The 26014-nt window shown below is 35.4% G+C and overlaps 1 protein-coding gene across 1 annotated transcript; it reads left to right on the top strand.

The window, feature by feature from the left end:
* The first annotated feature begins 863 nt into the window (after positions 1 to 863).
* LOC102582187 (uncharacterized) lies at positions 864 to 13915 on the top strand. The gene is made up of 9 exons (XM_006346792.1): positions 864 to 967; positions 4320 to 4733; positions 4952 to 5033; positions 5427 to 5502; positions 10014 to 10094; positions 10906 to 11039; positions 12263 to 12512; positions 12682 to 12745; positions 13058 to 13915. Exons 2-9 carry the CDS (start codon positions 4349 to 4351, stop codon positions 13576 to 13578), a joined length of 1593 nt encoding a protein of 530 aa, XP_006346854.1. The 5' UTR covers positions 864 to 967; positions 4320 to 4348; the 3' UTR covers positions 13579 to 13915.
* Positions 13916 to 26014: the final 12099 nt, after the last annotated feature.

Below are 26014 nucleotides of genomic sequence, written 5' to 3'. Positions count from 1 at the left end.
CATCTTCGTTCATTTGGTAGAGGAGAAGAATAACAAATCATATCTCTTTGTAGGTTCACACCGTCCTAATTTTATTTTATTTTAGCAAATAAGGGTCTCAAAGAATTTAATTTTTTTTGGAGAGTTCTTTCCGATGGTAATGAAATTATGGAGGAAAATTTTAGCTAAGAGTAGTGTGAACTGTATATATTTTTGTGTGAAATCAGTTAATATTTTGACAAATTTTAACAAAGAATAAGTTGTTAAGTTTTAAATATTTGGGTATGTTTTTTGTTAGGAAAAATAATTTAAGGACGTAGTTTAAATTGGAGGTATAGATTAAGGGCCCGTTTGATCACAAATATATTTGGGAGAAACTTGGAAAAAAATTGGGAACTAGTGTTTGGCCATATAATCTGTCATTACCCCAAGTTTTCAAGTTCTAGAAAAAACTAGAATTTGGACCAAATTCGGACCAAATTCTAAATAGTTGGGAACTTTTAGAAATTCAGAAATTACCCCAAACTTTATATTTTATAAAAAAACCCATTATTTATAGTTTTGAACTAAATTTCACTAGTTTGTTGTATAAAATTTATACCGTTATATACATTTTTATCCGAATTTACTCTGGAAAGTCACTTCCAATTACAAGTAATAATAGTAGTTTTTCGTCTATAAATCAATGGTACTTCCTTTTTATTTTCTTTCTTTTTTTACAAATTCATATTAATTATGTTCGTTATCATGACTTTTCACGGAACATTTTCATTACAAAAATATGATCCAAATTTACTCATAATTTTAATAATTTTTAAAATTGATAGGTATAAACCATATTTTTATAAAAGTCAAATATTAGTCCCAAAAACTTTGCCCAAAAATATTTGAAAATTTGTGATGCTTTTTTCTGCTATTACTTAATACTTTTTACGCCATTAATATTTTACTTCGCCTTCATCAGATTTGTTCTGCTCTGGTTATCTATGTATGTATCTCCTTCATCTTTTAGGTTTACTGTCTCTCGGTGCTTTTCGTTTGATCTCGACTTGTGTTTCTTGTTTAATCTTGCTCGAATTTATTTCATTTCTGTGCAATTTGGCCTCTTCGGATGTATATCTGTTCGTTGTATGTTTGTTTGAACTGAATTTGGGGGCTTTTTGGTTCGGAGATTTGTAATTTTGAGACCCTTATTTTTTTGGGGCTAAAGCGGCTGCTTTAGTGGTTTTAGGGTTGAACCGCCCTTGGTAGTGTTGGATTTGAGATTCTTGGAACTCTATTTTGTCAATGTTGCATGTTTCCATGCTTTTGAATCTTTATTACATCTCTCCATTAGTCAGTTGTTCACCTTCGGCTTAACAAACCATTCCCTTTTATATGCAAAGATTCTTTCCATTAGTCAGTTGTTCGCCTTCGGGTTAACGGACCATTCCCTTTTATATGCAAATAAATGGTAATTTGTGTTCTTTACAGTGTTGTCAAAGGCATGCTTAAGCCTTGAAGCGAGGGTCAAAACGTGTTGATCTCTTCACCTAGCTTAATGTATGTTTTAGTCTCGTCATCAGGGTTCTAAGGCATACTTTTCCTTGCCAATGAGCCTCTTCACACTAAACAATTGATATATCACTTTGTCGTAATTTTTTTTTCAATTTCTTTGTTCATATAGTTGTCATTCATTCTTATAATTATTAGTCTTGGACTAAACAAATAGATATTTGTATGTTTTCTCCCATTGTGTCTCTTTTCATTAAACCCCATGGTTTATTTGCGCTTAAAGCCCTAACGGACCTTAGAGCTTTTTTGCTGTTTTTGCTTTTGATAACATTGGTTCTTTAAAGTCTGATTTGCTGCCATTTTTGTTTCTAATGAAGTTGTATGGTGTATTTGGAAACCAAAAGTTGCCAGGGAAACCACCTGGCACTCGAATAACTATATTCAATTCATTTGGTCATTGTTGTATGAAACCATTTTAAGAGCTGGAGAAGAATTTTGTGGAAAAATATTAGAGTATCTTATGTTTATGTAGGGGCGGATGCATTTTTACTGCAGCGGGTGTAAGCACATGGAGTCCATATATATATATATATATATTGCAACAAATATGCCTGTCAAAAAAAATGCACTGTATAAAGTTTTTATAATTATATACCTATACAAAATCCACGCCAATTTTCACAAAGGAGTAGTGGTTGGACTAATATGCTGCACCTGGTAATTCAACTTCTAGGATTGACCTAAGTTTATATATGAGTTCTGGACACTTTTCTTGTCCATCTTCCTTAGATATCGAAGTTGACGAAAGGCCTCTATCCCAGAAAAATTAGCCTTCTACAATTAGTGTGATTCTTCATTCAACTGGATGAAATCAAGATACTAATGCCTCAAACTACATAAACTTCATTTTAGTTGCATTTTCTTGTCCTTTGTCACAATAGAAAGGTGTGAGATATTCCTACTAGTTATATAGCTGACTTTTGTCATGTGCCACTGTGCTAGTGTTTGTGTTTGATCCTTTTTACCTCACTAATGAGCTAAGATTTCATCATCTGAGTATTTTTTATGTTACCTTGGGGTTGGACTCTCTTCTTTCCTATTCTATAAAACTTGTATTACACTCAGTAGCGTAATTGCCATACTATATGCAATTCATTTCCTTGCACTTCTATATGAGCCAAGATTATGACTAAGATTTCATCAGCTGGGTATTTTTTATGTGATCTTATCATTGGACTCATATCTCTTCTGTTCTTCAAAACTTGTATTACTCTTAGTAGCATAATTGCCAATTTGTATGTGATTCATTTCCTTGCACTTTTATGTGAGCCTCCAAAGATGCATAGATTATGACCTATCTACTTAGTAACTAAGCAGATCCTATCCTACGACTTGTGTTTACGCCCTAGAATTCTTGTGTGATTTGGCAATTTTATCAGGAAAATGTGCAGTCACTTTTAGACAACAACAACAATTGTGTCTCAATTTGAAACAAGTTAGGTTCAATTATATGAATCTTCACTATGCAATAGGGTAGATGATAGTGGGGACTAACAACAACAACATACCCAGTGTAATCCCACAAGTAGGGTTTGGGGAGGGTAGAGTGTACGCAAACCTTACCTCTACCTCATGGAGGTAGAGAGACTGTTTCCGAAAGACCCTCGGATCAAGTGCAACTAAAAATGGGCACTAAGTACACAATAATATCCCTATTAGACAACTAGGTTGACCTGAGTTTATATACGAGTTATGGACACTTTTCTTCTCCATCATCCTTAGATATCGAAGTTGACGAAAGGCCTATATCCCAGAAAAATTAGCCTTCAACAATTAGTGTGACTTCTTCATTCAACTGGATGAAATGAAAATACTAATGCCTCAAATTACATAAACTTCATTATAGTTGCATTTTCTTGTCCTTTGTCACAATAGAAAGATGTGAGGTATTCCTACTAGTTATATAGCTGACTTTTGTCATTTGCCACTGTGTTAGTGTTTGTGTTTGATCCTTACACTAATGAGCTAAGATTTCATCATCTGAGTATTTTTTATGTTACCTTAGTGTTGGACTCACTTCTTTTCTGTTCTACAAAACTTGTATTACACTCAAGTAGCGTAATTGCCATACTGTATGTGATTCATTTTCTTGCACTTCTATATTAGCCTCCAAGATTATGACTTAAGATTTCATCAGCCGAGTATTTTTGATATTACCTTATCATTGGACTCACTTTTCTTCTGTTCTTCACAATTTGTATTGCTCTCAGTAGCATAATTGCCACTCTGTATGTGATTCATTTCCTTGTACTTTTATGTGAGCCTCCAAAGATGCATAGATTATGACCCTATCTACTTAGTTACGAAGAAGATCCTGTTCTACGATTTGTGTTTACACCCTAGAATTCTTGTATGATTTGGTAATTTTATCAAGAAAATGTGCAGTCACTTTAAGACAACAACAACATTAGTGTCTCAATTTGAAACAAGTTAGGGTCAGTTATATGAATCTTCACTATGCAATAGGGTAGATGATAGTGGGGGCTGACAATATTAACATACTCAGTGTAATCCCATAAGTGGGGTTTGGTAGGGTAGAGTGTACGTAGACCTTACCTCTACCTCATGGAGGTAGAGAGACTGTTTCCGAAAGACCCTTGGCTCAAGTGCAACTAAAAATGGGCACTAAATACACAATAATATCCTGATTAGACAACTATAGTCTATCAGTTGTAGATTTTTAATTAAATTTAGTCAGCAACACCAATTATATTATTGTTCTTCTTAGTTTATTTAAAGAGACTTGTTAGCAGAAGACTATTTTTAACCATGGTGTTTATTTGTAGACTGTTTTGCAGGCTATAGTAATTTCTTCATGGGAACTGAGGATCCAAACAACTGTCCTGCATCTGATAATCTTGAAAGAGGAATTGAAAATAGTGAAGTTGGTGCAAATGGAGACACTTCCAAACCCACTAATTTCGTTGTCAGTGAAAGCAAGGAACCTCAACAGGAAAGTGATAGTGACATGGATTTGGAGAGTGACCCTGGCTCACAAGTTGGTGTTGACTTGACTGGAACACCATCACAAGTTGGTGTTGAGTTGGCAGAAACAGTTGAGATAACAGAAGAAGTAACTACGCTCGACTCTGTAGTACATGCTGAGAATGGACTTCTAAGTTTGCCTGACAGAAACAATAGTAGTAATCAGACAAAGGATCAAGATCATGTCAGCACTCAGGAGATTGGTGGTGTCAAATGTATGTTGTTTGTTTGATATTTTCTGGTTTACTTTTGCTCAATGCGTATTTTATGTCTTGTAATTCCTTATAATAGATCTTGACTTGTAAGCAATGGAATCTTTATGCCTATAGTTCCGTTTTATTTCAGTGTCGAGTTTGCATCTTTTTATTAGTTTCTTTTACTCTTTCTCTATTGGTTGAGATAAATTTCTCCAAATATTGACTTTCTTTGGCAGGCTTATCTGGAGTTAAGAGACCTCGAGCAACTCTTGATGTTGAGCAACCGTCAGTGCATGTCGTTTATGATTCTTTAACAAGGTTTGACGAAAGTTCTCATGTTCTATTACATTCTTCCATTGCCACATTAAGATTATGTTTATTTGGAGTGACAAGGAGAAGTACATGAGGAGGGCTAAGGATCATTTCTCATGAAGATTAGAGGGGAATTTGTGCCCCTAGATGTCAACTTTTCCCACCTGTTTAAAATGGAATAAGAGGAAGTACATCTCATATAGTTCTGTTCCTATTATGAGAAGAGGTTAAATACATCACATAAGGGAGTAAATCAATCATCCTCTTCAGCACTTCTCTTTTCCCTTTGTTGAACAAAAATGTAGAAGTCGTGATCCATTTATATTATTAAACATATATTGTTAGTAAAAATGTCATCTTTGTATTTTGTGATCCTGACGGGTTCACTTATGTTTCCAGAGAGAGCAGAAACATGCTTGAGGGGCTGCTACAACAATGGTCAGAGTGGCATGCCAAACATTGTTCTTCAGCACATGTAAGCCTTTCATCTTCTTCTTCTTATTATTTTTGATAACAGTGGTGTCTGGTCTAGCTAGTACGTACCTCAACTATTCACCGGGTTCGTGCTATTTTCCACTAGTACATGGTACGCGCACCTCGATTTTTCCCTTTCTCCACTGAGATTTGATTCACCTTTGAAGAACAACCTGGTCTTTAAGGTTAAGCATTACAGTAGAAAGCATATTTCACCTAGATGTATGCTTAAAGTGGATCTTCAAAAAGCCTATGAATCAGTGGAATGGGTTTACACAGAACAAATTAAGGTGGGACTAGGTTCTCCAGAAAAATTCATTACTTGGATAATATTAATGCACTTGGATAAATTTATTTATTTGTAAGCATAGTAAATATACAATTCAAATAAAGTAACTACATATTAGAAAAATATAAATTTAATAAAACAAAAACATTTTTTGATTAAACAAATGAAACATTTATATTTGCTAGTGATAGTGGAGATGGTTTGTAGTGGTAACAACTGATATTTGTAGCTAGGAATGGTGTTGGTGATAGTTGTGACCAGCATGATGGTGGCGGCTGGTGTTAGGACTGGCGTGATAGTGGCAGTTGGTGTTGTGACTAGCGTGATGGTGGCGGTTGGTAGTGGTGGTGGTAGTTGTGATGACGAAGTTGATTGATGTTAGTAGTTGACAATGTTGATGATGGTGGTTGAAGAATGTGTGATGTGTTGGTGGTAGTTGGCGGTGGTGCTAATTGTGATGGTGGAGGTGGTGACGACCATGGCGACAGTGGTGGTGGTGATGTAATTATAATAGTAGATGTGGTAGGTGGTAGTGACTGACAGTAGTGGTTGACAATGGTGGTGGCGGCGATGTTGGGTATAATTAAAACGATGGAGGTGGTAGGTGTGGTAGGACTGACATTAATGGTTGACAATTGTGGTGGTTGTGATGACAAAGCTGGTTAGTGATGGTGACTGCTGATTGTTGATAGAGTGGAGGTAAAAGTTATCCACGCAAAATACCTCTTAATGATACTAAGGCCTCATTTGCTTGCATATAATGAAGGTCTTAATCTTTAATCATTCAGATCTCAGTCATTACAACCTACGTACTCTTTGTGAGAAATATACAAAGTTACTAGTTCCAAAAATAATTAAATCTCAAGTGATTTAAATTGCTGAATATTCCTAAATCTTATGTTCCTCCTTTGTAGTCTACGACAATTTGAATCCTACCTTAAGTATTCAATATTAAAAAGAAGAAGATAAATCTGGCAGTATTTTTGATTTTTCAAAAAAAGTATATAGCTTTTTTCGTACTTATTCCCACCTTGTTGATTATAAATAATACAAACAAGACTATAAATTACAAATTGAAATATTCAAATAAATACTACCTTAGATAAGTTCATGTGCTTTAATCTATAACAGAATTATCATCTCTTTCTTTCTTTTTTGGTCCGAAGAGATCATCTAATTAAGTAATAAGACCAATTCCATTAATTTTCTTCTTGTTAAGTTAACATTTGGGAACTAATTAATTATATTAGAATTGTTAGATTAAAAAAAATATTCGGAATGGCCACCACATTTTTCAAGAGATCATCTCATTAAGTAATAAGATCAATTCCATTAATTTTTTTCTTGTTAAGTTAGCATTTGGGAACTAATTATTTATATTAGAATTGTTAGATAAAAAAAAATATTCGGAATGGCCACCACATTTTTCTATTTGGAACTTCCATATATAAAATAATTTAGTTAATTTAATTAAAGAAAGAATTGATATGAATTAAAAAAAATTTAATTGACTTTACAGTTTTAAATATTAGAGCTTTTAATATTAGTTCAAATAAGGAAAGACTTGAGAATCAAAATTTTAGTCAATTTTAAAGTCTTAAATATTAGGATTTCTTATATTTTACAAATAAGTAAAGATTTAATAGCTATAACTTTGATTAATTTCAAAGTCCTAAATCAGTGGCGGATCCAAGAATTTGCTTTGGGGGTTCAAAGTTTAGAGAAGAAGCTCAGGTGGTAAAGTAAGTGCGCGGTGAGCGTAGTAACCCCTGACATGCTCTTTGTACAAGCAACCATAGGTATTTCATTGGTTGATAAAAGTAAACACCAAACTAATCAAAGATACTGAAAGAAAAGCTACGTTGATAAAAAAAATTGTATTACATAAGTTAATTCCTAAAGGATGAAAAAGGAAGCTAGACGGGAAAGAAAATATTTACCTTAACTCGCTAAATTTAGCTTACCTTATCATACCGCATTAAGCATTTCTTCCTACTTTTACCCTGCTCCATTGAACATTCTTAATATTTCTTGTGTTTGTATACTTTTATTTTGTAATGTTTTACTTTATTTTGCACTTCTTAAAAAATTTAAATTAGTATCCATTCAAACACATGTTACTAGGAAAATCGTCAAGATTCTCTAGAAGTGTGTAAGTATAGAGTTACTAATATTATAATGCATATCAAAAGATAAATAAATGGCATCGTCATTTTTTTTAGTTCATGTAGTTCAATTTACTAGGTTAGTCATCATTTGTAAAAAAACAAATGACGAATAAATCAAATAAGTTTAGTTTCCATCTCTCTAAAATATAATTGAAAAAACCTTTCGGGGTGGCCCAGTGGTTTGGGCTTGAGACTTCCATGTTGCAGGTCTCAAGTTCGAAATCCCTTGCTAGCGAAAGCAAGGGGTTTGCCTCCTGGGTCGAGCTCGTCGCACCGGGCTTGCCTAGTGTGGTTACCTCTCTTATGTGGTTTGTGAGCTATTGCATAGGAGCGGAGGTTTCACCCTATGCGCACTCAAAGGGTAGCGGCTGTGGGTTTCCCTTGTCATAAAAAAAAGAATTGAAAAAATAGAAAAGAAATTCCATGAATTCTATTAAATTGATATTGTTAAAAGGATATTGACGATTTTTTAGTTTCTTCATTCAATTTTTTTTTTCCATCTCAATTTCAAGTTTAATATAATTCATCATTTTTAAAGAGTTTTTTCAAGTTAGTACATGAAATTACGTTGAAATAAAATGAATAATAAATTTAATCAAAGATAAATTAGAAAAAAGAAATGGCATAAAAGAGAAAAATTGAGAAGAAGATCCAAGCCCAAAAGTTGAGCCCAATTTCATAGCATTAAAAAGGGTAAAAATAAAAAGGACTTGCTGCGCATGGGATCGAATCCATGGCGTAAGGGCAATTCTTGAACCCCTTATCCACTAGCTAAGCTTCTCACTTGTTTGCAGAGGGTTCATTTTAATATATATACTCATTAAATCAGAATTTGGCCTTATATCTATAGTGTAATTTTCAAAGAAGGGGGCACCACCTAGATCCGCCCTGTCCTAAATATTCGGATAATAATTACATGACAATTATTTGAGAAAAATAGTAAATGACAATTTTGTCTATTGAAGAATTTTAATGATGGACTAAAGTTAAATCAACATTTCTAAGGACCTTCGTGCTTTTAATATAATCTAGATGAGTCTGAATGGTGTCAAGATTCTACTACAGATCTGATTCATTTAGATCTTTTCACATCCATTAAGATGCTTTATTAAAAAATAAACAAATGGACTTAGTGGGATGAATCTTAATCATTAAGATTCAGGCCTAAAAAACAAAAGCACTTAATGGGCGGAATCTGAATGATTAAGATTCAAACCTCCATTAAGTGCAAATAAATGAGGCCTGAGTGCTTAAATCTGAATGTAAGCAAATGCACTCAAATACCGAAGATCTGAACCATTAAGATCCAGATGTCCATTAAGCGCAAATAAATGAGGCCTAAAGGTAGATCAAGTGATCAACCAAGGCTCAAGTTCTTAAACTAGTTTTCATAGGCACCATTCAAGCTATTTGGTCTGAAAGACGCATGAGTCTTTGAGTGGAGGAAAAGAGAACCAACAAGTTTAGCAAGAGAAATTGCATGTGTTTTGTAATGTTTTAGCATCACTAAAGCTTAGGAATATGCTTCACCAATGCTATTTTTTGATGTTATAGCTTAGTTGATAGATTATGGAGGTTGTGTGATTGACATTATGAGTTCACAAGACTGTGTTTGTAGCCTTGTTATGTACTTATTGGCCAGTTGGTGATTAATACGACAATCAGTTGCCAAAAAATATATCTTGACCTGGTTGGATTAAGGCTGGATGTCTTTGATTCTTTTCCATTGAATAAAAACTAATAAGTAATTACCTGGTGGGGGGCAGATAGCCAAAGTTAAGAGAATGTCATCCACTGTCCAGATTTTGCACCAAGGTGGAAATTAGTTTGGCATGTTAAACACGTAAGTTAAAATGGTCAAACATTGATGTTTGCTATTCTGGCATTATTTTACTCTCTTTACTATTCCTAATACTGTTTACTATATTATGTTACTGGAACATCTGACGATGAGTTTAACCTTTTGTGTAGTGCTTATTGAGGTTTTTCTAGTAATCTTCAGTGTCTCTGTAGGTTTCATCCTGAGAATGCTGAGTCTTGTTTCTTTGATTTCAGGATTCAAGAGAACTGTTAGAATCTGGTGAAGAGACGTACTTCCCTGCTCTTCATGTTGGTTTGGAGAATCCTTCTGCAGTGGTATATTTCTATCTCTGCCGCATGTACAAATTTGAATTCTCTGTTGAGCTATTGTTACCGTTTTATTTGAGGATGTTTTTAGTTAAAAAAGTAAACAAAAGACATTTGCCTCCACTAATTTGCACACTATTTTTTGCTTAACGCGTAAAAGTTGACTCTTATTTCGCCAGCCACCATGGGTTCCTAGAATAGACAAATCAGACTGATTTGATTTTGCTAATTGCATCTTCATTGTTAGTGAGTGGATAATTAGGGAAGAACCAGTTTATAAACCTTCCCCATCCCCCCCCAAAAAAAAAGAGAAAGGACCGCGCTTTGGCGCTGAGGCTAAGGGCAAAACAGTCTGAGCACTTCCCATTGCTTAAATATGTATTTATCAATGCTGGGCTTGTGTCTTAAGATTCTATGCGGTATTAAGTGTACAGATCATGTACAGTGTTATCACCATCCATTAGTGAGAATCATCTTCATAAAATCGTGGGCACGTTCAAATGCTCAATCCTAAAATTAATGCTCTTAACAGTTAGAAAAAAAAAATTAATGCTCTGAATAGTTGCTTTCAAGTTATGGTGTAAATTCATGGTTGTCTGTAAGTGAAACAAATTTTCTGTAGGTATTGTTAATTATGCAATACTATTGAATTCTTATCCGACCTCTGATGGTGGCAGGTGAGCATTTCTGTTATTGAATCCAGTGTGGTATATCTACCGTACTGGCTCAAATTGAGAAGAGTAGTATTGTAATTTGACTATCTTGGCTGCGTAGCATTGACTTTTTTGTTAATAGGCTGAAAAGTACTATTTTCTGTTAGACATATTGGGTGGACAAACAAGCAAGTAACAACAAGAGCGAGTTTATTCCATTGGATGGCAACTCTATTCCTCTTTATGATCGTGGATATTCATTTGCTTTGACTGCAACAGATAGTTCAACCAATGTGGAAAGGTAAGTTACCGTTTCAGTCTTCATAGGGAGCAAGTTCATTCCTAGAACACGTGTCCTATATTATTTCAGTTGTTAGTTTGGAGTACCAAATGGGTGAGTGACACTGCAGCCAGGGTGCTCATGTTGTTTAAAAATACGGATATTAAAGGTTTATACACACACAAATTGTTGACGGTAACTGATAAAATTCAAATATTTTCCTTTTAAAAAAAAAAGGTAAATGATATTATTAACAATGGGAATGAAAACTTCCATATACAAGAGGTAAACCCAAAAAGTAGAGATTTTACTTAAAAAAACGATTCTCTACAAAAGACTTCCCCAATCATCTATACAAGAAGGAATCCAATTATCTATACAAGAAGGAATTTCGAGGGTGCACCAAAAAGAAATCAAAGATAAAAGGCTATTTCTTAAATGTGCAAACTCATTTTTTATCCCCTCAAAGCTCTTTAGGCTGATGTGATACACAAATGTAGATGTAGTTTTTCTTAAAGAACTCTTATCCAGTTGGTCTCTACCTGTTCAACCTTATACATGCCCTTCCTCTTTTTCTTTTCCTTCCATCTCTTAATTGCCTCTTCCTCTTTTTCTTTTCCTTCCATCTCTGCTCCTCCCTGCTGTGATAGTCTTGAAGTGTACCTCTCATCCTCTTGTGAGCCAGATGTATTTTCCTCGTCCTGTCATCTTGTTTAAACTCCTACATGATGACATCTACTGGGTGCCGTTTGATTACTCCTCAATGTAGAGTGGCATGTGTTGCAGGCTCCTGCATAAGATTCGTAGAAGTCAATATCTATAGTAGCATGTGTCAATGTTAGAATGCTTCCCAGTGTAGTGTCATGTTATTCTTTTCATGTTTAGATAGTTATATGATATTATGTAATGTTAGGCTTTTCACTTGAAAACAATATTTTGACCTGCATTGAAGCACTTCATTGGATTGTGTTAATGGCAGTAGTTTTCCTCGACAGTGTAGAGATTATGCCCATAAATATCCTTGCTCGCAAATTTGATGGCACAGTTGTGTCCTTTGATGATCTGTGTTCTCTGCTTATATTCTTAATTGTCAAGGAAAACTGGAAAAGGCAATACAAATGAAGGAAGCATGTAGGGTACTGTGAGGAGATCCTTGACCTGATATTTGATGTTTACTTGGTGACAAGAATTTTGTTTGTTTGATTTTTCAGGCATAATATCTTATTATGTCTTTTGTATTGCAGAGGAATGGAAATGGTTGATAGTTCCCGATGTTTCAATTGTGGTTCCTATGGCCACGCGTTGAAAGAATGCCCTAAGCCTCGTGATAATGCAGCTGTTAATAGTGCCCGTAAACAACATAAGTCCAGAAGGAATCAAAGTGCCAGTTCTCGCAATCCAACTCGATATTATCAAGATTCTCCGAGGGGAAAGTATGATGGTTTAAGACCAGGTGCCCTGGATTCGGAAACCCGAAAACTTTTGGGCCTTGGGGTGAGATTATGTTCTGGATTAGCTTTCTCATGTGATCAATGGTTTTACGTGTTCTGAACTGTTTTTAGTTTTTGATCCAATGCAATTCATTCTAGTTTTGAAAGTGGTAAGACACTGGTAACATGGTTTCTTGATTTTTATCATCAATACTTTTCTTTTCATTTTTCAGGAGCTTGATCCACCTCCCTGGATTAATAGAATGAGGCAAATGGGATATCCACCAGGATATTTGGGTAAATAATCATATTGCGCATGCCTGTTTATATTTTGTTGGTATTCCAGTTATATTCTTAGCTTTTTGTCAAGGTGTAGTATCTGACCTCTGGTTAAACACGAGCCTTTTAACTAAATGAGTAGGTTAGGCCCAAATTAGTGAGCACTCAACTCTCTCTCTTCCCGTACTTGTATTCATCTTTTTCCTCCAGTTTTTTGGACATACCAACTTTCTTTGGTTTTGCTTCCAGAGAACAGAATGCTATTTTCAATTTTTTCAATAGCTATTGTTTATTCTACTCATAGTTTTGCAATTTACATGACATTTTTAGAAGAAGACGAGGATCAACCTTCTGGAATCACAATATTTGCTGATGAGAAAAATAAGGAAGAAACAGAGGAAGGGGAAATTCTTGATAAAAGCTTTCCAAACCCGCCTAGGAAAATGAGTGTTGATTTTCCAGGTGTAAATGCCCCAATACCTGAACATGCCGATGAAAGACGTTGGGAAGCTGCGCCTTCGAGTTCGCGCTATTCGAGAAGTTATTCACACAACCGTTATAACCATGCACAAGACTATGTCAACAGAGGGCATTATCATGAACAGCGTCGGTCTAGGGATTTTGAAGACGACGGACCTCCTGGTTGTGATCCTGGAACTAGCCCCTCGTTGTCAAGCAATTCTTACAGATATGGGGCTTATGACTCACGATATTCATCTCATAGCCCAAGGGACAGTGCTTCAATGTCAAGAAGCCCTAGTCTTGGAAGATCCTTGTCAGAGAGAGACAGGAGAAACCCAATCATCAAAGATGGTTCCTATCACCACAGTTTCTATGGTTCCCCTAGATAAACTCTCTCTTGACAATCTGATTGAATGAAGGATCTATACTCTGATTCAGCATTGTCTTTGCCATCATTCCATCAAGTTTAATGGCATGTTTAAAGATGTACCTATTATCTCTGTATTCCCCTGCAAGTTATTGAAATATTGTACATGAGCTAGATCTGGAATGAGATTTAGTGGATATGTTTAGTTCTTATAGGAGTTGCTATACTGGAACTCCTGATCTGTTGATGTTATGTAAAATAGCAGGTGTATGATTTTCATTCAAGTCTGTTGATACAGTTGTACGCCTTTTGGCATTGCAACGTGCTTGGTCAACTACTATGTAGCTGTAACTTACTTCTTTTGAGGCTTACAACTCAGATGATGATAATCATTCCATGCCTATATAGGAGTAGACATACATGATACACAACTGCAGGATGGTGGTACTATAGCTTCCAAAAGTTTGTGTAGTTTTAGATGATGCGTCATTAGTGCAGATTTGTTGTGTTATACATGTCACTGCAAGTGTAACGCGCCAAGTTCTTGACCAAGACTTTATTAATTGCTCAATCAATGGTTAGAGTTGTCAGCAAAATGATGAGAGTTCAATGGGGTTATTTTTTCATCTTTGTTGTCGTAACAAGGGATTGCCCTTGTGCAGTCATTTTGGAATACGAGGTAATCAAACTAGGGGTGGGCGTTCAGTTCTTCAGTTTGGTTTTTATCAAACTTCAGTTCGATTTGGTAATTTGGAAAGTGTAGCCCTGATGCTGCTTGGAGCAGCTATTTACAGCAATACACCCTATACCTACAACAACTATATATTATAAACATTATAAGACAAATACATAATGCTTCCTTGCATTTGTTGACATACCATAATATGGCCCTTTAAATTATTACCATTGGTGCCAACATACATAGCCATTATACCACCTGTCAAACACTTTGCTTTCCCGAACCAAATGTCATTGTCAATTGGAACCTTCTCAAAATTTTATGTATGTTATTGTCAATTGGAACCCTCAATTTTGAACGGTAATTAAACTTTCCTATATTACATTCCATAAATCTACTATTACTACTCTCTCCGTTTAAAAAAGAAGAAGAAGACATACATTCTTTTTTAGTTTGTTTTAAAAGAAGAGAAAAGACATAGAATCACCATTGAAGTTGTTCCGAATTTTCAAAAAGACACCTTAACTTTGCGAGTGTCCTATTACCCCACGAAACTATCTAAATCCACAATAAATATACCTTTTTGACTAATTTTAACACCACTCGTGTTGTCACGAAATATGGGCGCGTGAAGGACTCTTGATACAGCTTCAAACCAACGTAAAATTGCCATGTGGCACTCCCAATTTGACTTATTTTGAAAAAAATATAAAAACTGATGTATTAATTTTTTTTTAACTTTATTAGGAATAGTTTTAATTTTTTCAAATCTTTTTTCTCATCTTCCCTACCATCATTAACTTATCCATATTTCTTGAGCATCAATGGCTTCCTTCATTTTTTTTTTCTTTTTCTCTTTTTTCTTTTTGGTCTTTGTTTTTTTAAAACTAATGTTATTGTGTTCATTCTTATTCTTTTTTTTGAAAAACAAATTAGTTTAGTGATTTTTTTCCTCCTAAAAATAAAGATTGAGATTTGGGAGTAGTTAAACTATGGAAAACTCTATTTAGGAGTAAGAAGTTGGAGAAGGTGGTGATTTAAATATCAGATTTTGACTTGGTGATATTTTGAGTATTTAGATTTTGATTATTTGATGGTGTTTATTTTCATAAATAAATTAATTGGTGATAGTTTGACAAATAATTGATAGTGCTGCTGCGAAATCCGCCCCGCCACAGCGAGTTTGACGACTGTTGCAGCGGGAAGGGAATGGCAGAAGAACAGAGTTGAGGCGAAGAAGAAATAGAAAAAGAAAAAAAGAAAAGAAAAAGAAAAAGAAAAGCAAAGAAATCAGATAAAAATATTTAAAAATTATTTTTAACACGTGGCAAGTGACTATTAGTGCGTAACATACAAACATTTTTGTATAAGTGGTATTGGGTGAAAAATAGGATATACATACTATTTTGAAGTTGTTCAATGGGGTAATAGGACACCCGCAAAGTTAAGGTGTCTTTTTGAAAATTCGGGACAACTTCAGTGGTGACTTTATGTCTTTTCTATTAAAAGAATAATCTCTTTCTTCTTTTGGTAACACTTTAATTTCAGTTTTACATGTGGCATGTTTAAAACCACAAAATTAAAGGACATTTTTGTACATTTGACATAACTGTAATTTAGAATCACAAGATTGAAAAGTCTTCTTTATTTTCTTAAACTTCATGTCGAGTCAAACTAATTGATTGTTTTTTAAATGGAGAGAGTAATATAATAAGTAAATTACGAGTGATAACATATCTAAAATAATTATATTAAATTAAATTTGTTCACTATTGATTTGACATACCTTTAAAACATAAATAATGAAATAATTTTATTATATTACCCTTTTAAATATAATAAATTTAATACTTTAGAAAATGCATTAGGTAATGGATAGTAACTAATAGCAAGGATAAATTATTCATTAATTTTCCAAATTATACAAGTATTGTAGGATATCTATTTTTAGTATACTGGACAAATAAAGAAGGACAGATGGTGATGCAAGCTAAGTTCCATCAAAACCTTACACAAGAAGCCGAGCTAAAGAATTTGTAGACTTGTCATTGAATTGCTACCTTGGAGGGTTCTTGGAACAACAACATGAAGTTCAAGAATATGCTAAAGTGGAAGTACAACGATCCATGTGGAAGACTTTTCAAAGTAGGGAGAAAGAGGCTATGAAGGCAAAAATGACTATTCTTGAAATGCAAACATCTCGACTAAGAACACACTTATTTCATTAAGGGTATTTATGTAATATCCATCTTAGGCTATAAATAATTGTGAACAACTCCTTTAGACTTAGATTATTTGGATATGTTGATGTAACACCCCGCTATTTGAAAGAGCTAGAATTAGAAAGAATCATTTTTGGAAAGAATGAGAAATCTGGAATTTGACAAAAGTTAAGCTAAGTATGAGTTTTGGGTCAACTTCAAATGACCATAACTCTCAGAACATGATGATTTAGGTGTATTACAAGATACCGTAGGTAAGATCTTTGAATTATCTTTCCAACGCCACCGAGTTTTCTAATTTTTGAGTTCGTATGAGGGAGGTATGCCCATTTGAAGCCGGGCTGTCTAGATAACGAAAGTCAAAACCGGGTTTTTGAGGGGTATTATGATCTTTTCATTATCCAATTAATTAAATCCATTTTTAGTAAATTATTTGGGGTCTAAACTGAGTTAGTTCAGTTTACGCAATTGAGAATTACGCTAGGGCTTTGAGAGAAGAGAAAAGAGGAGGAAAGGAGAAGAAAAGTTCAAGATTCGTCAAGTTCTTGCGAGTTTGGTTGTGGATTTTGCCAAGGATTCAATCCTACGAGGTATGTGAGTTCACATAGCGTTGGGTTTGTTCACCCACGCGCCAAACATGTTTATTTCAATATGATTTTCATCCTAAAAGATTGAGACTTTGATATTCTTGAGTTGTGTTCTTGAATTGCTTTCGTTCTTGAATTTGGGATGAGATTGAGGAGTTCTTGAGAGTTTAAGGTCGATTGTTAGAGTTGTTTTGAGTTAGATTCTTGTGTACATATACTGGGTATCTGGATCTAAATAGAATTTGAGAAAAAGAACCGAGTATAGGAGAATTGAGGTTAGAAAACGAAGAAGGAAAAAGTCGGGTGAATCTGGGTACAAGGTCCGCGACCTTGTTCCTCAGGATTGGGAAATTCTTCTCCATGTCGTGGAGCGGTCACGGACCGTTCTGCCTCAAAATTTATTTCGCGACCAAATATTTAAATGCATCTCCGCATCGCGGACTTGCTTCCAGACAGTGATTTCTTGATCGTTTCTCATGTTTAACTATCTAAAAACACTCCTAAACATCATGAGATATTTCCTATCACAAATCACAATCCTTGAATCCATAAATTCAAATTCAAGAAAAGTTAAGAGGCAAGTCAAGAGAAGTTCATAGTCTTCCAAAAGTCTTTTACATAAGTTTTAACTTTTTTTTAAGACACGAGTTTTGAGTTGAGTAAAGAGTAAATATTTGAAGTTCATTTCTTCAAAGGAGTATATCGGGACTATGTGTTGACACCCAATTCTGGACCTCCACAATATAGATTAATCACTGAGCTTCTTAAATTCCAAACGATTTGAAATAATTAGTTTATATAAAGTTCAAAATATATTTCAAGTTACTTTTAATTAATTTTATCATTTTTATAATTTTTAAGTAATATATATGTTTTATATAATTTTGTATATAATTAATATATTTTATGAATATTCAAAAATAGTCTCAAAAAGATTTTAGTTTTGCTTACAATTTTGTCAATTAGTTTAGTTAACTAATAGCTAATATTTTTTGAATTAATTAGTTTACATGTAAAGTTATTTATTTTATTTCGTTAAAATTAAGAAGCTTGTTAATTAATTAATATTAATTCATCTTATTGAAGTTTTAATCGAATTTACTAATTAAATTTGATCGAGTTATTTTCTTAATTCCAAATGGCTAATTGATCCTATTATTGACCTAACCCATCTTCACTTCAAATTTTCAGCAAACTTTTGGCCCCAAATCTTGACCCATTAACAAATTAATTTAGCCCAGCCCACAATAACATACAGCAATACCAAAAGAAAGACCCACAATTCTTTCAATCAACAATACATACACCAGCCGACCCCACTGCCTGTGTCTTCTTCTCCAGATGCAAGACACAGCATCAGGAGCCCAAAAATCGCGACTGAAACGCGAGCAGCAGTCCAGACGCAGCCCAGAATCGCAAACCCGACCCATTTTGCACAGCTTGTGTCGTCCTCCCTCTCTCCTCTCGACGTGTCCTGATCTTCGCGATTCAAGTGTCCTTGTTCCGAATCGGACGGCTAGCCTCTCAAATCCATTGAGAATTGTACAATTTGGTACAATTTCGAGTTGGCAACCTTACCTCTGAAAAAAGATTTCGAATTTTAAATTTTTGGAATTCATTCGTTCCCCCCAAATCAACCCTATTCTTCTTCTATTTAAGGTCATTTTCTCTTTATTTTCTGGGGTGGGAGATAGTTAATATTGAGTTGGGAGAAAAAATATAAGAAAAGGTAGAAAGGGCACATCTTATAAAACTTGAAATTACAGGAGGTTGCTAAAAAAGAAACACCTAATATACATTATTTTTTACATTCCTGTTCGTGGTTGCGAACTTTGCCGGAATTCTTGAGGCTTTCGCGTGGTGTTCGGAAGTTGAAGTCGTCTCCTTCTCGTTGTTCAGTTCGCTGCCCGGAAGAAGGTAACGTTTCCTCCATAGTAACTTCTTCATCTCTTCTATTTTGAATTGATGTTTTGTAAGATTATAAGATCTTTGTTCTCATTTCTGTTGTTCGTGATTGTGCTTTGATGCCATCGTATGCTAGTTATCTATTCTTAAAGGATATCTCGATCTAGTTTCAACATCGATGCGGATGATTATCATGCTGAGTTTGTAATTTGTTTGCTTCTATCTTCAAGTACTTATTTTATTATGCTTTGTCTTGAATACAAATATGAGTGTTGCAAGTGTGTTCATTGTGATTTTATTCTAATCAAGTCTAGTTTGAACCGTGATTGTAAGATTAAGTTCATGTTCTTTTGCTTAGGTTATATTCAGTGTTAATGATTTTTTTTTTTTATTTTTTGGTTCGGTTCATGTCGAGTTTGGTTTTTACTGATCAAATAGTATTTACCTCTTAGTTTCTAGCCTTCATAGCTGCATATTTTTTGGTTTCGAACTGTTCTACTCATATTAACTTATTTTAGCTTGTTTAAATTTTTTAGAAGTTGTAATCTTTGCCATTTGGATGGCTTCTTTGATGCCGGCTATGTCGTAATCGTGGTTCATCTAGTTGGACATTAATACCGATTTGTCTAGTCTTAATTCCCATATAGTTTGATGATTTGATGCTTGTTTTACTTCTATTACAAGCACTGTTTTGACTTATTGTTTCTATTGCCTAACTCTGCATTGACATAGCCCCTATCCCAATTGGTCAAGTATCAATCCTTAGTGTATACCATAGCTACTGTGCAATCTTGATTTGAACTAAGTTATCATGTTCATTTAGTAGTAGTTTTCTTGCAATTATTTACTCTTTATGTATTTAAACAGTGAAAATTTGAATAAAAATTGCTTGTTTTGTTTACCGTGATAGGAAGATTAAATGTTTGGTCTCTTTAATCAAATACTGCCTAGCTTTGGGATTCGATTTTGTTTAATCTTGGCCAAAGTGTTGCTAGCTATTTGCTACCTTGTTAAGTTTTAACTGATTGATTCTCGTTGTCATTTAGACCTTTATGATTTTGGAGATGCTATTATTGAGTACTAATCCTTATTATCATTTTTTGTTGCATGTTAAATCTGCCCGAGTTCACCATGAACTCCTATCTCCTTCCCCCTCACTCTGAGAGAGTCACAAATGCTTAAATCCTTTATTGAGTCGGCCCCAGCCAATAGAATTGAAGAGCAATTCCATCAATTCGGCGTACAGGTCTTCGAAGCAGCCATATGAGATTGTATACACTAGTATACAACTACTGTATACGAAAAGTGGGAAAATGGACCCCTTCACTTTAAGATTGTATTTTGTTATTTTGGGCCTAAGCCCTTGTCATTTTACTTGCTATTATCTTGTTAGATCTTAGGACAAGTGCAAATGGGTCGAAGGCCCAAAATTGAAATTAGGCCCAAGTGCTGGCCCAGGCGGACAGAAAACCAGACTTGGGCCTAAACTCTCTCTCCCTATTTTATCTGTTTTCGTATTCGCTTAATTGCCTACTTGCTAGTTAATTTTAAGGTTTTTTTTCCCTAGTTCAATTCCCCAAAAGACAAATCAATCATATCTTTCTTAAAATCAAATAAGTATATTTTATTTCACTTGACTTTAGGATATATAGTATTTTCCACTTAAATACTATCCTTATTTTCCTTCCCCTGGAAAGTGAGTTTAAAAGTTGTTAATTTCTTCTATTTAATCTAGCATGTTTTTCTTTCAAACATATTAGCCAAATAGTCAATTATTGGATAACCACGCGTTAGTGGACATTTCAGGTGCTTTCAAACCCTTCTCGAAATGCTAATATGAACCCCCGAACCCCCTTTTAATATTTTCATTAGATTTTCTGTTTTCAATCTTTTGGAAAAATCAGTTTTCTTAATTTCCCTTTAAAAATTAAGTGGCGACTCTAAAACCAGTCTAAAATGTATTTTTAAAAATAAAACAGAATGGCGACCTCTGCTGGGGATTTGAATGGTTCTAACCTTAAGATTAAGTTATTTGGCTACGTGTTTTAAACTGTCTATTTTGTTTTATTTATCCTATATATTGAATTGTGACATTCATGGCACCCGATTCCGCCAACCGGCAAATAGATTGCATTAGCAAAAAAGGCGGTTACGTGGCTTACCACGGCTGTCCTTCAGAAAAACACCTTTGAATTCTTTTGAAGTGATAAAACGAATAGTTGGCTTGTGGTCATCCAACGTCGTTTATTAGACTTCACCCCGTAGTTTGTCCAACTCGGGTTCCTGGTCTTTTAAAAATCAACTCTTAGTCAACTAGCGTAGAGCGAAACCAAATCCTTTTTAGCGCATTGAACTAAGATGACCCATCTCCCAAGGCGTGTTGGGCCCATTAGAGAGACCACCTTGAGTCCAAAATGGCCTACGACCTAAAAGGACGATCATACTTATGTGTTTAAATTTGAAGGTTGTATACGTCGTTTGACACACCATTGTTCCTTGGGGTTGGGAGTTTTATAGCTTATTCTAGTAAAAAAAAAGTGTGAGTTTTACAAGCTACTAGCCCATCTAAAGGCGTAGGCACCCGGAGACGACCAAAAGTTCAAGAATGAAGGTATTCTCATGGAAGCATAGTTTAGGATTGTACCCATGTGCGAGACTTATTATTTTGTATCCCATTTCCCCTATTATGTATCCCTATTCAGTTTATTCAAACTTGTATAAATTTGGGTTTTGGGGTAATGAAATGTTTCAAATGACGTATACATCTCTCAAATCGTTAGGCCTACCCTTGGCATAAAAGGGTCACATATCTGTTTAAAAACGTGCAATATTTGTTTGTGTGCTATATGATTAACTACTTGTATGATTATGCTGCTTCATTTGGAAATATTCTAGCTTACTCCTCTTCAAATTGTTTTTAGAACCTCTAAGCAGAAATATCAAGTCACTATCAAAAGTGCGTCCAAATACTCTTGGAGTCTTTAGTTTCCCGATAAATTCGAACTTCACTTTCAAATTCTTACTCTCCTATCTCAGAAAAGGTCGATTTATTCAAGTCAAAAAGGAAGGTCGAACTACGTAGGACCTGAATTCTCCTCCGTGAGATACGTAGGCAGCCTTTCAAGGTTCGGTCCCCATCTTTGAGAAATTCTATATTTCCAACTCTTACAAAGAAATTAGAGTTACATCTCAATCGAAAATCAAAGTATGACTATGAAATATACAATCGACTTTGTCCCGACTCAAGTCAACATTTCTGGTCCACTAAGCTCAAAATCAAATAGTCAAATTCCTGTCTATTTAGTCATTTATCTATAGATGTGTGCTAGTTTATCTTCAAATGAAGCAACATTTATGTGTTTACAGTAATGTGTGTGATATTTTGTATTATTTATCATCGACACAGACTAACACATTTGCCGTTGAGTTGTTTTTCTTTGTCAGGTACTCAAAACTGATATGTGTTGAGAAAAATGACTGAACATCCGTACTTCACAAGGTCCAAAGACCCCAAAGATTCCTTCTCCGACCAATGTTTGTCAAAAGGCAAAGAAAAAGTGGTTGAAAATGTTGAGAATACAAATTTGACCGAAATTACTGTGAATGACCCCATCATTGTCGAACAGAACAAGTTGATTGCACAATTGTTCCAACAGATTGCTGAAATGAGGGCTGAAATGGATAAGACACGAGATTTGACGAATCTAGCTATCATTGCCAACACTCCTACTCTAGACAACGGAAGACCTCCACTCCATTTTCCTACTTCGGATTTTACACTCGAGGATTTTTCAAACAATTCATCCCCCCTCTACCATTCCAAAACCTCCCATCATCGACTTAACCACCCCTAACCCACATCATGCTAGCTCTTCACACCAAAAGTTACCTACTCCTCCAAATCCAAATACCAACACTTTCCTGAATTTTCCTCCTGTCCATCAAACCCTTACTCAAATTGTCGAAAATCCACCTACAACTCAACCCATACCTCTAAAAACCGCATTTCATCTTCCAATATCGCCAGAATCATACCATCAATTTACTACACATGTTGAACTCGAGCATTATGAGAAGAATGAGAAGGAGTGGAAGGTCATAAAGGGAAAGACTGAGCAAAGCATCAGAGAGGAAGTTATGAATGCAATGAAGAACTTTCAATACACCCCAGACATTGTGGGGCTGAATTATGAAGATTTGTGTCGTCATCCACATTTGGAGCTTCCAGAAGGTTTTAAAGTACCAAAATTTGACACTTATAGTGGAGTTGAAAACCTTTTAATCATTTGAGGTCTTATTGTGATCAACTTATTGGAGTAGGGAGAGATGAAGCTTTGCTAATGCGACTCTTTAGTCGTAGCCTGAAAGGAGAAGCCTTGGAATGGTTTATTTCTAAAGAAATCAAGCAGTGGCCAAGTTGGAACGCTTTGGCTAAAGACTTCATTGAAAGGTTTGGTTATAATGTAGAATTCATCCCTGATCGATACTCTTTGGAGAGAATCAAACAGAATTCTACTGAAAGCTATCGAGAGTATGCCTACCGTTGGAGGAGAGAGGCTGCAAGGGTTAGGCCTCCCATGACCGAGAAAGAGATTATTGAAGTCTTCATGCACATTCAAGAGCCAGAGTACTACAATAGGATGTTGTTCATTTTAGGAGGAAAGTTCAGTGAGATAGTCAAAATTGGTGAAACTATTGAAGATGGTCTCAAGACCGGAAAAATCATCCGAATGACTCCCCAAGATGAATCCTCGGGACCATTGAGGAGGAGGAGGGAAGATGTTTCATCTATCTCATTTGAATCAAGCAAAAAATCAAAGAGGCATGCTAGTGTCAATGTTCGGAAGCCTTTTACCATCCAAAACCTACCCTTTTAGCTCCACAAAATCGTCACCCTATCCAATCAAACTACCAAGCTCCACCACCAAATTATCCAAATTACCAAGCTCCATTGCCAAATTACCCAAATGTTCAATCAAGTTACCAAATATCATTATCAAGTTACCTAAATGCCCCTCCTACCTACCAAACTCCATAATACCTAAATTTCCCAACACCAGCACTTGCTCACCAAAATCCTCCAAGTTATCGCCAAGTATCTCCACCTTCACGAATAATCTTTCTTGTCTAGGAGTTTTTGAAGAGACCTTCTCGAGTCTTTACTCCTTTGGTTGAAAGTCGAACCCAACTCTTTGAGAGATTAAAAGTGGCTGGTCTGATACGAACAATTGATCCAAAAAATGTCAATGTCAATTCCAGACTTTACAGGCCCGATCTTCATTGTGCTTACCATTCAGGAGGTGCAGGACATACCACTGAGGATTGCATCAACTTAAAGTATAAAATTCAAGATTTGATTGATCAAAGAATTGTCACTCTTCAAACTGTCGCTTCCAATGCCAGTGGTGATTCACTATGGAATCGTGGAGGATTCGCTATTAACATGATTGACCCAAAGTCTCAAGCACCTCCTCGTCAAAACGCCCCATATCATCGTCAAATGCCTTTCCCTCAGCAAGGCCAATATGATCCTCCTCGTCCACGTCTTGAGAAGAAACCTGCTCGAAAGTTTACTCCTCTTATTGAAAGTCGGACGAAGTTGTTTGAGCAATTGAGTGCGGTAGGTATTATTCATCCAGTCAAGCCTAAACCAGTCGATACTAGCTCAAGATTTTACTAAGCCGATCGAAGATGTGCGTATCATTCCAATAGTGTTGGGCATGATACTGAAGACTGTATTAATTTGAAGCACAAGATCCAGGACTTGATCGACCAGAAAGTGGTCAGTACTACTGCACCCAACATCAACAGTAACCCTTTGCCAAACCATGGAGACGCCACTATCAATATGATAGAGACAGAGGATGAGTGGTGCACGGTAAAGGCAATAGTTCCGGCTGGTCCTCACTACCTTGAGAAAATTGTAGCTTCTTCGAGCATAAGTGAGAAGCTCAATTTTACGAGCATGACACCCCCATCAAGCTTTTGCTTCTGTGGTAAGAGAAGGTCAGAACAAGAAGGGGATTAATCATGCTCCACCAAAGTCTTTGCCTTATTTATGCCAATCCTTTCTGGTGGAGGAATATGCCAAAGATGAAGGTTTTGGAGAAGGAATTGGGGATCCTTTTTAAGAAGGTGATGATGCGCCCAAGAAGATGATCGAGACACCAAGCATACGAGATGCCGAGCCAATGGAGCAAGTCCTTAATTGGACTTCCACTCCACTCTTGATTCCTCGTTCATCTTGATAGACAAAAATGAATCTTATGCTATTTTTAAAATCGGGGATAGTGCGTATGAGGCCCAGAACCCACCTTTTGTGTTATTTCACCTAATTATATTTTAATTTCCCTCGTAATGTTTTGAAAAAGGCAAAATGGCTCATGGTCATAGCCAAAGTTCGTATTTCCTTGTTTTCAATGAAAGTCTTCTATTGCAAAAAATTATTTTGTTTGCTTTATTTTTCTATCTAACAGTCTTTGTTTTTAGTTTCAGTAAAAATAATATTTTTTTTAAACCTGTCAATATCATGTCATGTCACAAACTAAATGAACAAAATGAGGTAGATGAAGATGAAGATGAGTTTGAAGAGCATGACGAGGAGATCATGATATTCGAATACCTTGTCAAAGATTTGAAACAGTTCGAGAATCTGAATAAGTTGAATCTAAATGACACATAAACTGCAAATCTGGAAAAGGATGACTGTGTCAAAGAAGTCAGAATTAGGGTCCATTTGAGAGAAGATCCGAAAAGAGAACTGAATAGTTCACTTGGAAAATACATTGATGCATTTGTTGGATCACATGTCGTAGACGTTCATCTCAAGTTGCGAATTAACGCAGATGCTATCAAGAGCTATTATATTTGAAGAGTCAGAGTTTCTTTTATTTCCTTCCCTGTAATCGCATCATTTGTTTGTAATCATCTTATGTTTTAAAGTTAGAAAATTTTCCCTTTGTAATGAACTACGTCTGACCTGAATTCTCAAGAATGAGATACGTAGGCGGCCGACCTGAATTCTCGAGAATGAGCTACGTAGGCGGCCTGTGTCGGCCTCGGTCG

The sequence above is a fragment of the Solanum tuberosum genome, unplaced genomic scaffold (genome assembly GCF_000226075.1).
Source record: "Solanum tuberosum cultivar DM 1-3 516 R44 unplaced genomic scaffold, SolTub_3.0 scf00090, whole genome shotgun sequence".
Taxonomy (NCBI): domain Eukaryota; kingdom Viridiplantae; phylum Streptophyta; class Magnoliopsida; order Solanales; family Solanaceae; genus Solanum; species Solanum tuberosum.
Note: the sequence above shows the minus strand (reverse complement) of the source record. Positions and strands in the feature narration are given on the sequence as shown.

Coding starts and splice junctions, on each gene's coding strand:
- LOC102582187 (XM_006346792.1), top strand. CDS start 4,349: ATGGGAACTGAGGATCCAAACAACTGTCCTGCATCTGATAATCTTGAA. Junction 12,513..12,681: donor GAAAACTTTTGGGCCTTGGG/GTGAGATTATGT, acceptor TTCATTTTTCAG/GAGCTTGATCCACCTCCCTG. Junction 12,746..13,057: donor ATATCCACCAGGATATTTGG/GTAAATAATCAT, acceptor TGACATTTTTAG/AAGAAGACGAGGATCAACCT.